We start from the raw sequence: 12,649 nt of genomic DNA, 5'->3' as shown, positions 1-12,649 counted from the left end.
TTTGAGCAACAGAGCGAGAAAGAAGCCAACGCCATAATTTAAGAAGCTTAATATGGTGCTTGAATATTTGGGGTGAATAATTACTCAATATTTTAAAGTTTTCTTTGTATAAATATATTTTATTACCTTTCTTCCAGAAGTCACACTCACCAAAATCTATTCTTTTGCAATTACACCAATGAAATAGGAGCTATGGCCTCTGACCCTTTCCCGCTTTTGAGTCTAGGCCTTTAAGGAAACTACAACGTCATTATGAAGACTGGGAAGGAACAGCGTCATGGGCACCGCTCTGCTCTACATGAAGGAGCCTGACAGCATAAAGCTGCCAGATCCCGTGGAGAGAGAAAGCTGCAGCCCCAGGCAGCAGGGAGCCCTGCAGGAAGCCGCCTCTGCAGGCTCACAGGAATGCCAGCTCCGGGTTTCCTTCCTTTGTTCACTGCTGCTTCCCAGGTGCCAGACGGAGCCTGGAACTCAGTGGCTGCTCAAAAGATATTATTGAATGAGTAAATGAATGGAATTGCACAGGAGTGAGGCCACAGTTTGCAGTTTAGCTGCCTGTCACGGTCGTCACCCAACCACCATTGCTGGAAATGTGCAGACAAGCTGTGCCTCTCCCTGTTTAAGGGAAATGTATTGAGATATCATTCACATACAGTGGCACGTGCTCAGGGAGCCCCCCGGGATGATAGAGCTCACCATCACCCCACAGAGCATCTCTGCCCTGTCCAGGCAGGCCCTGGAGTACACTCGGGTCTGGCTTCTCTGGTGAGAGGTGGTTTGAGTCTAGAGACTTCACAGAATCTGGGTCACAGAGCACGCACCCTTTTCCATCTGGTGTCTTCCACTCAGCATAGCGGTCCCGAGATCCAGCATGTCTCTGCTAGGATCAGCGGTTTGCTCCTTGGTGTTGCTGAGGAAAATTCGACTGCACGGAATACCACCGTCTATCCACATTGGATAGACACCAGATGAGTGCTTCTGCCTGTTGTGAATGAAGCTTCTATGAACAGTCTCATACTAGGTATGAAAGGAATATAAATCAAACACTAAACCAAACGGAAAAGTCAAGCTGGGAGCTGCCTCCCATTCTATTCCTAAATAAGATAGCTATAAAGATAAAAATGCTGTTCCTCCCTCACAATTTGCTCACAAGGAAATTCCTTGTGGAACAAGGACAGGCAGAACTCAAGTCATCCCTCTGCTCACATGAGACAAACGCGCATCTGATTGCTTCCTCCACCCTTCTGTTTCACTCAGCCAGACTAAGGCATACGTGACTATTCCGGTAAATTGTGCAGTCAGTGAAAGGCGAATCAGAAACTTAAAAGAATGCAGCCATTTGTCTCTTATCTACCTATCCTCTGGAAGCCCCCTCCCTGCATTCACTTGTCCCGTCTTTCTGGATAGAACCAATGTACATCATACGTATAATGACTGATGTCTCATGTCTCCCTACAATGTATAAAACCAAGCTGTTCCCTGATCACCATCATCAGGACCTGCGGAGGTTGTGTCACGGCATGTCCTCAACCTCAGTAAAATAAACTTTCTAAATTTATTGAGACTGTCTCAGATACTTTTTGGTTTACAAAGGTGTTTGTGGACATGTATATGCATTTCTCATAGATAAGTACCTAGAAGTTGAATTGCTTAGACATATGAGATGCATGTTTAACTTTTTGAGAAACTTCCAAACATATTTCCAAACTATACCATTTTACACTCTGTCAGCAGAATTTAAAAGTTTCCACCGAACCACATCCTTGTCAACGTTTGGTATTGTCAATATGTTTAAGTTATCTAGTGAATGTGTAGAGACATCTCGTTTTGGTTTTAATTTGCATTTTCCTAATGATAAATAATACTGACAAATTTTTTCTTTCATATTGTCATATATGTGTCTTCTTTCTTAAAGTGCCTAGTCAAATATTTTGCTCATTTTTTGATTGCTTTTTATTATAAATTGTAGTTTTTTAAATATTATCTTGACATGTCTTTTGGCTAGTATTGTAAATATTTCCCCCCATTCTGTGGTCTACTTATTGTTTCCTAATGCTGTCTTTTGAAGAGCAAAATATTTTTTTCCCTTTATGGAGACAAGATGGTTAACTTAGCTATTCCAAAATATTTTTAAAATTCTAGTTTCTTTTAAAACAACAACAGCAAACTGCATGGATTTGTTCCACATCTTTGAAAGAAAAACATTATTTTATTTATTTCTCAGTGGAAGATAAGTCAGTAAGACTCCACTTAGGCAGGTTTTGTTTTCGTTTCGTCATGCCTCTGCAATGCTCGGAGTCACCCACGCCTTACTCATTGCGGCTGGAACCAGCCCAGCCTCCTCACTCCTCCCACAGCCTCTGGCGCGGGGCGCTCCACGCTTGAAAGCAACGTTTGCGGTGTTTAAGTGGAAACGTTCGTGTTTTCTTGGTGACTGGTAAACGGCTGTAGATTACAGACACGCGGTCCTTTGTATGTAACAGAAGGCTTTGAGTGTTTCTGTGAAGATCACCCTGTGAAGAAACGGCAGCAGTGAGGGCAGCTGAGGCGTGACGCAGCCCTGGACGTGGGGTCAAAGAGGAGCTGTGCGTGGGGTCAAAGAGGAGCTGTGCGTGGGGTCAGAGAGGAGCTGAGTTCAGGACAGGCATGGCGGCCGCAGGAGGAGGGCATGGCGGAGCCCAGGAGGGGCAAAGTGGGCAAAGCCAGGGCTGGAGAGGGGAGAGCCAGGATCAGTGCCACGTCCCACAGGGATGGCACAGAAGCCTGAGAGGCCACGGTCAAATGTGGAAATTGGCTTTGCCAAATCTTGCATTTCAGAGAGAAAAGGCAATATGGCATTAATGCTTGCCTTGTTTAATTTTTATAATTTTCCCTTTCTTCCTGCCAATAGCTTGCTTTGTTATCCAGAGGGTAGCTACGGTTTTAGCTCACAGTGATGTCAACTTGAAGCTTCTCTCCACAAGCAGCTGTGACCTCAGCTGCAGTGCAGTCAGCCCTCCCGGCCTCCTTCCCCAGCCTCCCTGGTCTCCCAGTCACAACGCTTGGTGCTGGCTTCAGAGTGGCTGCAAGGGTACGGCCCCCAAGGCCTAGGGCTGATCAGCGTGAACAGTACCCAGCACACTTGCTTCAGAAAGTAAGAAGAAATAGGACACAAGCTACTTGTTCTCATGACTATAGCACGATGAAACAAAACATCTTCCTCCAGAACAGGGCAAGTTGGATGGATAGTGATCTGGACAAAAATTTCCTGTAGATTTTGTAACTGGGGTTCAGTGAGTACTGGGCTCCCCAGAGCATACATGTGGAGACAGTTAAGTTGATCCAATTTTCCAAGACTCAGAGAAGATGTATTTATATTAGGAATATAAACTTGCTATTAATGCAACTTCAAAATGTCCAGGGCATCTGTTAGAAAAAAAAAAAAAGAGTAAGTCTAGGGCTGGTTCGTGCTGTTGCTATATGGAGGGGATCCACGTCCAAGCCTGCTGCTCACATGCTGGGACACATTGCCTCGGCCTCCATCTCTGGGAGTCCCATGCTTTCTCTCCTGGGTTGCCCCACTATTCCTTTTGAAGTCCTCATGTTAGTGACAGTTCAGTTTTCTCTTCAACTTCAAAATTGCAGACAACCTAATTTCTACTGCTTAGTCAAGCTTGTTTCATTTATCTTCCATGTTAACTTCATTTATATTAAATTTTTAACCTTCTGGAATCTTTGGCCTCTTATGTGACAAAAATAGGCATTAAATTATATCATTTCTTAAATTCTCTGTTGAAAACTCCAAATAAATTACTGAATATGATACAGATTAATAAGAATTTGGGCTCATTGAATGTAAGATAAATTTCATAGCTTAAGGTAATTTCACACCCCAAGGGACTTATAACCTAAACACAAAGCAGATAACCAACATTAACTGTCAGCTGTCCACTGAAGAACTATCTCAGACAAAAAATAAAATTTGGATTAGCTCTCCATGGTGCATGATACTTTTATGAACCATCTCTTTTGGGTTGGCAGCTGCAGTGTGTTCTGAGAGTATGTTAATGCTACAATAACAGTAAGAATAAAATTAAGTTGGGAACATACAGAAAAAAAGAAATTGATTACATTATTCCTAATGACGACTTGAATCAAAGTTGGCATGAATACATTTTTTGTCAGAAAGGAGAAAAGAAATGAGAGAAAAAAATATAAAAGAGCGGGCAGAATACCTTTTTGGAAAAACATATTTGTGTGAACCATATGAAATTGCCATTCAAAACCATTTGCATGTTGGTCATTGTGTGTGGCTCAGTCTAGTCTTATCACCACGGAGATATCTGCTAGATATCTGAGAAAGATTTCTTGGTGGTCCTGTCAAACGGTGAGTTGGTGCTGCCACCTGGTTCCTCCAGGCTGCTTGACCTGTAGGTGGGTACATGACTCACACAGGTTATCTTTTTCTCCATTAAGCAGCCAAGCATTTGCTAAACAGTGATAACAGCACCTTTACTCTGAAAACACCCAGGCGTCCTCCTCCAATAAGTCTGAAATACACACAATTTTCTTTAAGCTAAGGAAAAAGAATGAGCTCCCACATCTGCAAAGAATGCCTTTAAACAGAATGTCAAAAACGAACAGAAATTGTTTATTCCAGCATGTTCAGACCACCCCCTCGGTGGCCAGACTTGGGACCACGATCACATTCTTGCTTTGTTGTCTAAAGAACATGGACTTGCCAAAGTTGTGCAAGCCCCATGACATGTGCCACATGATATGAATCATCTTATCACGCAAGCACCAGAAGGAGTCTTCACAGCCTGTAGTTACGGAGACAGCAGGCTAGACAGAGCCGGGGCTCATCCTTCCTCCCCTGCACATTCCTTACGGGGCTGCCGGGGCCGCAGGTAGACAGCACCTGTCCACAGGTGTGTGCGCAGCCGTGGGCTTCTCACCAGCCTGCGTCCACTCGGTGAAGTAGGACCACCACAGACCACAGAAAGCTGTCCTGGGGCATGGGTGAGCGAAGACTGCGGGTTCTGGTAGCAGGTGACGCGGCCTAGTGTCTCAACCTGCACTTTCCTCAAGACGTGAGCTCCCTGGCCTGCAGCTTAGCTCTCCTGGCCACCATGGTTGCACTGTCCTGTGTGAGGTGCAGCTGGAAAGCCTGGCTCAGTCCTCGTCACACAGACCTTGGAAAAGTCCAGGGCCTCTCAGCCTGATCAAGTCGACAGATTTTACATGGGAAAAGCAAGCCTTTAAATGGATTTTCCAACACAGAATGTCATGGCTTCCCTCTGTGGCACAGCTCTTGGCAAGTATTTGGAAAGTGAGGCTAAGAATAACAACAATGCCTGTCAAACACACAGGTCTATTAGAAAAATGAGATGATGAAGTGGAATCAAGTGAAAACTAAAAAGCTCTACATAAATATGTTATTTTTATTACTACCTTTTGATGAAGGCAGAGCAACCAACCAGTTTTATGTTATAACACGTTGTTCACTACTTCAGAACATTTCATTATGGATAGAAAAGTACAGATAAAAAATAAACATGATACATCTCACCATTAGAAAGGCAGATCTCTGAGGCATCCACTCACAGCACCACCTACTCCTCCTCTGAGTGGTATGGAGAGTACTGCTCATTGGAACCAGGCAGGGGAAGCCTCTTGAGTCCACAGCGGCCAAGTCCTTGACCCCAGGCCAGAGGTTACAACAGAATCCTGCCGTCCATGCCCCACTGGCTTTGTTCTCTGCTTTCCTGGCTGCTGTCTTCCTAGAAAGTCTTCATGGGCAGAGGACTTATACTGCTATTCTTGTACTGCAACCTGACACAACTCTCTTCCTAGCAGTGGCTTTGCCAAGTTTGTTTTGTCCTGAGTCTTCCCCTGATAGAGGTCTCTAATAGATTTAGTATTTTACATATTAGAGTTTTCTTCTTTGACATTTATTCAGCAATTATTATTTACATTAAATAATTTAAATTTCTTTTTCTTAGAGTCACATTTGACATAACTGGAGTATGATTTACTTTGGAAAAATTTATATAAAAACCATAGCAATATGTGTCAGAAACAATATATGTCAAAATTTTAAATGATTTACTGAAATTAAGAATATTAAATAAGACTGGCTTTCTTGCCCTACATCTGCTTTATTTATCTATTTTTAACTAGTTTTAAATAAATTTCATTTTAACAAAGGGGAAACAATATATTTTTAAATGTTTGGGTAACTCTAAGTATTGGAAAAATAAAAATGAGTTATTTTAAAATTTTGCTTCTCAAAAATGTTACAAGAAAAGAAAAATGCATGCACATTTATGGTCAATGTGTGAAAGTTCCAATAAGGATCCCAGGAAGTCAACACAGCACACTGCATCTCTTGTGAAAATAGAGACAAGTGGTGGCCGGTGAAGCTCTGTGGGGGATGAAAGCCCCCAGCTCCCTGGCTTCACAGATAAAAGAGACCACTCTAGATCAGGGCATTCCTGGCTGGTCCCAGGGGTCCTCACATGGGGCATCGCAGGCTGCTGAGGTTTTCTGGAATCTTGAATTGACTTGGAAGCATCCTCACTCTTCTAGGATCCTATAACCATGGGGTCCTGGGATCTTAGGAGTCCAATATATGCAGATTTAATTCCCAGGACAGCTATTTATCGCTGATGAATGTGTCCAGGCAGCCTGTGGAGCCCTGCCTCGGTTGTTCAATCATCAACTGTGGGAGGAGGGCCCAGAAGCCATGTTGTGCACAGAGACAAAGGTCCTGGGACAGAGACCATGCTCACCACGCAGAACCCATGGGCGGAGGCCACACTCACCACACAGAACCCACGGGCAGAGCCCACACTCACCACACAGAACCCATGGACAGAGCCCACACTCACCACACAGAACCCACAGACAGAGCCCATGCTCACCATGCAGAATCCACAGGCAGAGGCCACGCTTACCACACAGAACTCACGGTCAGAGGCCACGCTCATCATGCAGAACCCACAGACAGAGGCCACACTCACCAAGCAGAATCCACAGTCAGAGGCCATGCTCACCATGCGGAATCCACAGGCAGAGGCCACACTCACCAAGCAGAATCCACAGTCAGAGGCCATGCTCACCATGCGGAATCCACAGGCAGAGGCCACACTCACCAAGCAGAATCCACAGTCAGAGGGCATGCTCACCATGCGGAATCCACAGGCAGAGGCCACACTCACCAAGCAGAACCCACAGGAAGAGGCCACGCTCACCATGCAGAACCCATGGGAAGAGGCCACACTTACCACGCAGAACCCATGAGCAGAGGCCACGTTCACCACACAGAACCCACAGGAAGAGGCCATGCTCACTACGCAGAGCCACGGGCAGAGGCCACGTTCACCACACAGAACCCATGGGCAGAGGCCACACTCACCATGTGGAGCCATGGGCTGACTAATCAGAAGACCACAGCCAGTTAGGACTGTTTACTCCTTTATTTTCACTGCCCAAAAGAAATTCTCTCTTTTTTCTTCTAACTCTAATTATCAAACAAATACTATATTATGTTTTATTGAAGGATATTCTGTTTCAACTTTATCAAATTCTATGCAGGAGTACTGGACGCCACTTCCATTTTCCCAATGAGGAGGATCCCTTTTAAGGAGCAGAAAGATGTAAAACTATGACATGGCACACACAGGGGGAAGGAGCTTGCATAAAGGGGAAATCTGAAGCAAGTCTCAAAGTATGAAAAACAGTTGCTGCTTCTGGCCTGGTGATGGATGAACCACTACTTCTTGTTTTTAAGTTGTTCCTAGTAGCATTCCTGGGCCCAGCTCACAGGTCAGTGATTACTCAGCTAGAAAGAGCTGGAGTTTACCATCCAAGGTAGCTGTGGCGAGCTGTAATTGAAAATAAAATACCGTGTAATTCCAGTCGCCTTTTATTAATTGATAACTCTATAAGAAAATAAGCCAAAAGTGTGTTATTTTCCTTATTTGTAATGTTCTGGAACATCAAGTAAAATACATTAACATAGTAGAATCTATATATACAACAGATATTATGCTGACACTTAATTAATTCAAACTACATTTCACTGCTGTTTTAATAATTTTAGGTGCCCTTGTCAGAGCCGATCCGTCTATTGTGCACAAAAGGGCATGGAACATCCTGGTTGGCGCCCACATGCCTCCTTCCAGGCAGAGCTGAGACGCAGGCTGCAGGAGAGCACTCCTGATGGAGGAGGAGGAGGACGTGCCAGGAATCCACCCCACCCAGATAGCAACCGTACTGGCAAACTTGGATGTACGCACTTCCAGTACTTTTAATTTATGGAGTCTGTTGAAGGCTCACAACTTCCAGAGGAAGACTTGAACTATAAACTTGGTTAATTTTTGTCAACTTCAGATTCTGGCACATTAGCAGCTCCCCCTCCCTGACCCCTACCCCCAGGCACACCTTTCAAAAGCGATCTGCACAGGGCCTGCAGAACCCAGGATGGGCAGAAAGCACCCATCCTCCAAATATCAGGGATCTCTGCTCTGATCAGCGATGGATGCTTCTTCTTATAGAGGGTGCAAATAGGAGGGCAGCCATTGTTACCCTTCCCACATGGCTACAAGCCTCTTTCCTCCAGGAGAAGCAACTTCCAGGGCTTTGAAGGAGTCGGCGCCCTTGATCCTTCCTCCAATTTTCTCTTTTCCCCTTATAGGAGCCAGACAGTAAAAAATGAGACATTCAGAAACAACTATGTACTTGGGAAAAATTAGAAAGTAACTGTAGAGGCCAAGGTGGGTGGATCACTTGAGGTCAGGAGTTCGAGACCAGCCTGACTAATGTGGTGAAACCCCATCTCTACTAAAAACACAAAAATTAGCTGTGTCTTGTGGCAGGCACCTGTAATCCCAGCTGCTTAGGAGGCTAAGGCATGAGACTCATGTGAACCCAGGAGGTGGAGGTTGCAGTGAGCCAAGATCATGCCACTGCATTTTAGCCTGGGTGACAGAGTGAGACCCTGTCTCAAAAAGAAAAAGAAAAAAAAAAAGAAAGAAACAAAAGAAAAGAAAACAAAAGAAAGTGACTGTGCATGCCACAGGAAAGGCTCAAAAAAAGAACTAAGAAGATGTGAAGTTTACAGCTGAGGCTGGTCCTTGGCACAGAGTCAAGCTGCAAAAATCAAAATAAACAGAAACAATAAACAGAACAATGACAAAAAAATGAAACCCAGGGAAAGGGGGAGAACTTTACTTCAGAATTACCACAATACTAGATTCAATTGTCAAGTTTTCAATAAAAGATAGCAAGGCATTCAAAGAAATAGGAAAGTATGGCCTATTCAAAAGAAAAAGATAAACAAAGTAATAGAAATTGTCTCAGAAAGGACTCTGATGGCATATCTACAGCACAAAGACTGTAAAACAATTGTTTTTAATTACTCAAATAATTAGAGATGTGGATAAAGTGAGGAAAATTATGTATGAACAAAATGGAAATATCAATAAAGAGACAGAGAACCTAAAATGAAACAAAAAACTTAGGAGCTAAAATATAAAATAATTGAAATAAAGTATTTACTAGAGGAATTCAAAGGCAAGTTTGAGCAGGTGAAGAAAAAATAGAAAACTATCAAGTCTGAGGCACAGAAAGAAAAAAAAGAACTGAAAAAAGTGAACAGAGCCTAAAGGGCCTGTGGGACACCCTCAAGGGGACCAACTTATGCATTGCAGGAGAAGAAATAATAGTTGAAGACTCCCTAATTTGATTTTATAAAATGGCTATAAATGTATATCCAAGAAGTTCAATAAATTCCAACTAAGAAGAACTGAAAAAGTCCCACGCTGAGACACATCATCATCAAACTTTCAAAGGCCAAAGGCAAAGAGAGAATTCTGGAAGGAGCAAGAGAAAAATCTTATTACACACAAAGGATTCTCTGAGATTATCAGCAGATTTCTCATAATAAACTTTGCAGACCACAAGGCAATGGCCTTATTCCCTGGGCTAAAATAAAACTCAAACAAAGCCCCAAAAAATTCTCAACCAAGAATCCTATACCAGCAACGGTGCCCTTCAAAAGTAAGGGAAAAATTAAGACATTCCCAGATAAATGAAGCTGAGGAAGTTTGTTATCACTAGACCTGCCCTGCCAGAAATGTGTACGGGAGGCCCACAAGGTGAAATAAAAGGAACCTAGACAGGAATTTGAAGTTGTATGAATAAATAAAGATCTTAATAAAGGTAAGTACATGGGCAGTTATAAAAGCTAGTATTATTATAGCAACACTGTATAACTCCACTTTTTGTTTTCCACATGATTTAAAAGACTAATACATTTTTAAAAAACTATTAGTCTAAAAGCTAATATTATCATAACTTTGGTTTATAACCTCACATTTTATTTTCTAAATAATTTAAGACATTAATGCATTTAAAATAATCACCACTTTATGTTTTGGAGAACAAAATATGTAAAAATGTATTTTGTAATATCAACAACTGACAGGGGTGGGGACAGAGATGTAAAGAAACAGAATTTTTTGTGTTATTGAAATTCACTGGTATAAATTCAAATTAGAGTGTTATAACTTTAGAATGCTACATGTAATTCCCATGGTAGCCACAGAGAAAACAGCTATACAATATACACAAAAGAAATTGAGAAAGAAACTGAAGCATTTACCTAAAAAATTTGCTTAACAGAAGAGAGGGCCGTAATGCAGAAAATAAGGGACAAAAAACTATAAGGTATATCAAAAACAAACAGAAAGATGACAGTAGTAAGTCCCCCATTGTCAGTAATTAGTTTAAATGTAAATGGATTAAATTCTCCAATGAGAAGGCAGATTGACAGAATGTATTAAAAACACATAATTCAACTACACTGCCCCTCAGTATACTTGGGGTATTAGTTCCAGGAACTCCCATATAAAATAAAATTTGCACATACTCAAGCCCCATAGTTGGCCCTGTAAAGTCTGCATATACAAAACTTGGCCTTCCATATATGTGAGTTTTACATCCTATAAATACCGAAATTTTTATTTGCATTGGTTAAAGAAATCCACATACAAGCAGACCTGCACAGTTTGAACCCATGTTGTTCAAGTGTCAATTGCATATGCTGTCATATGCATTCCTTTTGAATGGAATGGTGATCAAAAGAAAGCAGGGGTAGATACAGTAATAACAGAAAAAAAAAAAGCTTTAAGTCAAAAAGGCTAAAAGAAACAAAAAAGGACATTATATATTAATAAAAGGTATAATACAAAGAAATATAAATATTATAAACATTTACAGACCTAATAACAGACCATCAAAATATATGAAGCAGAAACTAGTAGAATTTAAGGAAGAAATAAACAGTTTTACAATAATAGCTGGAGGTCTCAATACTCCTCTTTTAATAATGGATAGGACAACCAGACAGAAGAGAGAAGAATTTACACAACACGATAAACCAACTAGATCTGATAAACACTTTACCAAACAAGAACAGCATACATATTCTTCTCAAGTGCACATGGGACATTTTCCCAAAATAGACCATATGTTAAGCCACAAATTAAATCTCAATAGATTTAAAAAGATAAACATCATACACGGTATCTTCTCTGACTATACAGGATGAATTTAGAAATTGATAATATAAGTTAAACTTGAAAAGTCAAAAATTGTGGAAATTAAATGACACACTCAAACAACCAAGGGATCAAAGAAGAAATAATAAGAAAAATCAGAAAATACTTAGAGATGAATAAAAATAACATACCATGCAAAAAATCTGTGACACAGCAAGAGTAATGCTAAGAGGGAAATTTATAGCTATAAATGCTTACATTTAAAAAAAAAAAAAGAGCTCAAATCAGCAACCTAACTTTACAACTTTGTAAACTAGAGAAAGAACAACAAGCATATCACAAAGCTAGCAGAGGAAGTAAATAAGAAAGATTAGAGCAAAAATCAACAAAATGGAGAAAAGAAAAACAGAAAAACAAGGAAACAAAAAAAACATGATTCATTGAAAAGAAAAATGAAATTGAGAAACCTCTAACTATATGGACTAAGAAAAATAAATAAGTGAGTCTTATTTATAAGTGAGTAATTAATTACTCAAATCAGAAATGAAAGTTGTGGACCTTACTACTAATTCTTCAGAAATAAAATGATTATAAGAAAGTACTATTAACAATTGTATGCCAACATATTGGATATCCTAGATAAAATGTACAAATTCCCAGAATCACAAAACTTACCAAGACTGAATCACAAAAAATTATCTAAAATTTGAATACACCTATAACTTGTAAGGAGATTGAATCAGTAACCAAAAATATCTCCTGATAAGGAAAAATCTTAGGCTGGTCACAGTGGCTCACACCTGTAAGCCCAGCACTTTGGGAGGCCAAGGCAGTCAGATCACCTGAGGTCAGGAGTTGGAGACCAACCTGGCCAACATGGCGAAACCCCATCTCTACTAAAAATATAAAAATTAGCTGGTGTGGTGGCGGGTGCCTGTAATCCCAGCTACTCGAGAGGCTGAGGCAAGAGAATCACTTGAACCTGGGAGGTGGAGGCTGCAGTAAGCTGAGATTGTGCCACTGCACTCCAGCCTGGGCAACAAAGAGAGAGTCTCAAAAAAGAAAGAATGAAATAAAGAGAGAAAGAAAGAAACAGAGAGAGA

General features: G+C 41.3%; 1 protein-coding gene across 13 annotated transcripts in view; it reads right to left on the bottom strand.

The window, feature by feature from the left end:
• The window catches only part of WDR27 (WD repeat domain 27), a 275,520-nt gene that overhangs the window by 18,429 nt on the left and 244,442 nt on the right, over positions 1-12,649 (bottom strand). For 4 of the 13 annotated variants that reach the window (XM_074036707.1, XM_045391762.3, XM_074036711.1 and 1 more), the window contains one exon: positions 7,445-7,868. The exons of the other annotated variants lie outside the window; for them this stretch is intronic. Coding sequence is in view for 2 of the 4 variants with exons in the window: in XM_045391762.3 (XP_045247697.2) it covers positions 7,818-7,868 (51 nt within the window). In the remaining 2 variants the exon portion in view is untranslated. Of the gene's footprint in view, positions 1-7,444; positions 7,869-12,649 lie in introns of those variants that run through there. 13 annotated transcript variants of the gene reach the window in all.

The sequence above is a fragment of the Macaca fascicularis genome, chromosome 4 (assembly GCF_037993035.2).
Source record: "Macaca fascicularis isolate 582-1 chromosome 4, T2T-MFA8v1.1".
Taxonomy (NCBI): domain Eukaryota; kingdom Metazoa; phylum Chordata; class Mammalia; order Primates; family Cercopithecidae; genus Macaca; species Macaca fascicularis.
The sequence above is the reverse complement of the archived record's forward strand: the minus strand, read 5'-3'. Positions and strand labels throughout refer to the sequence as shown.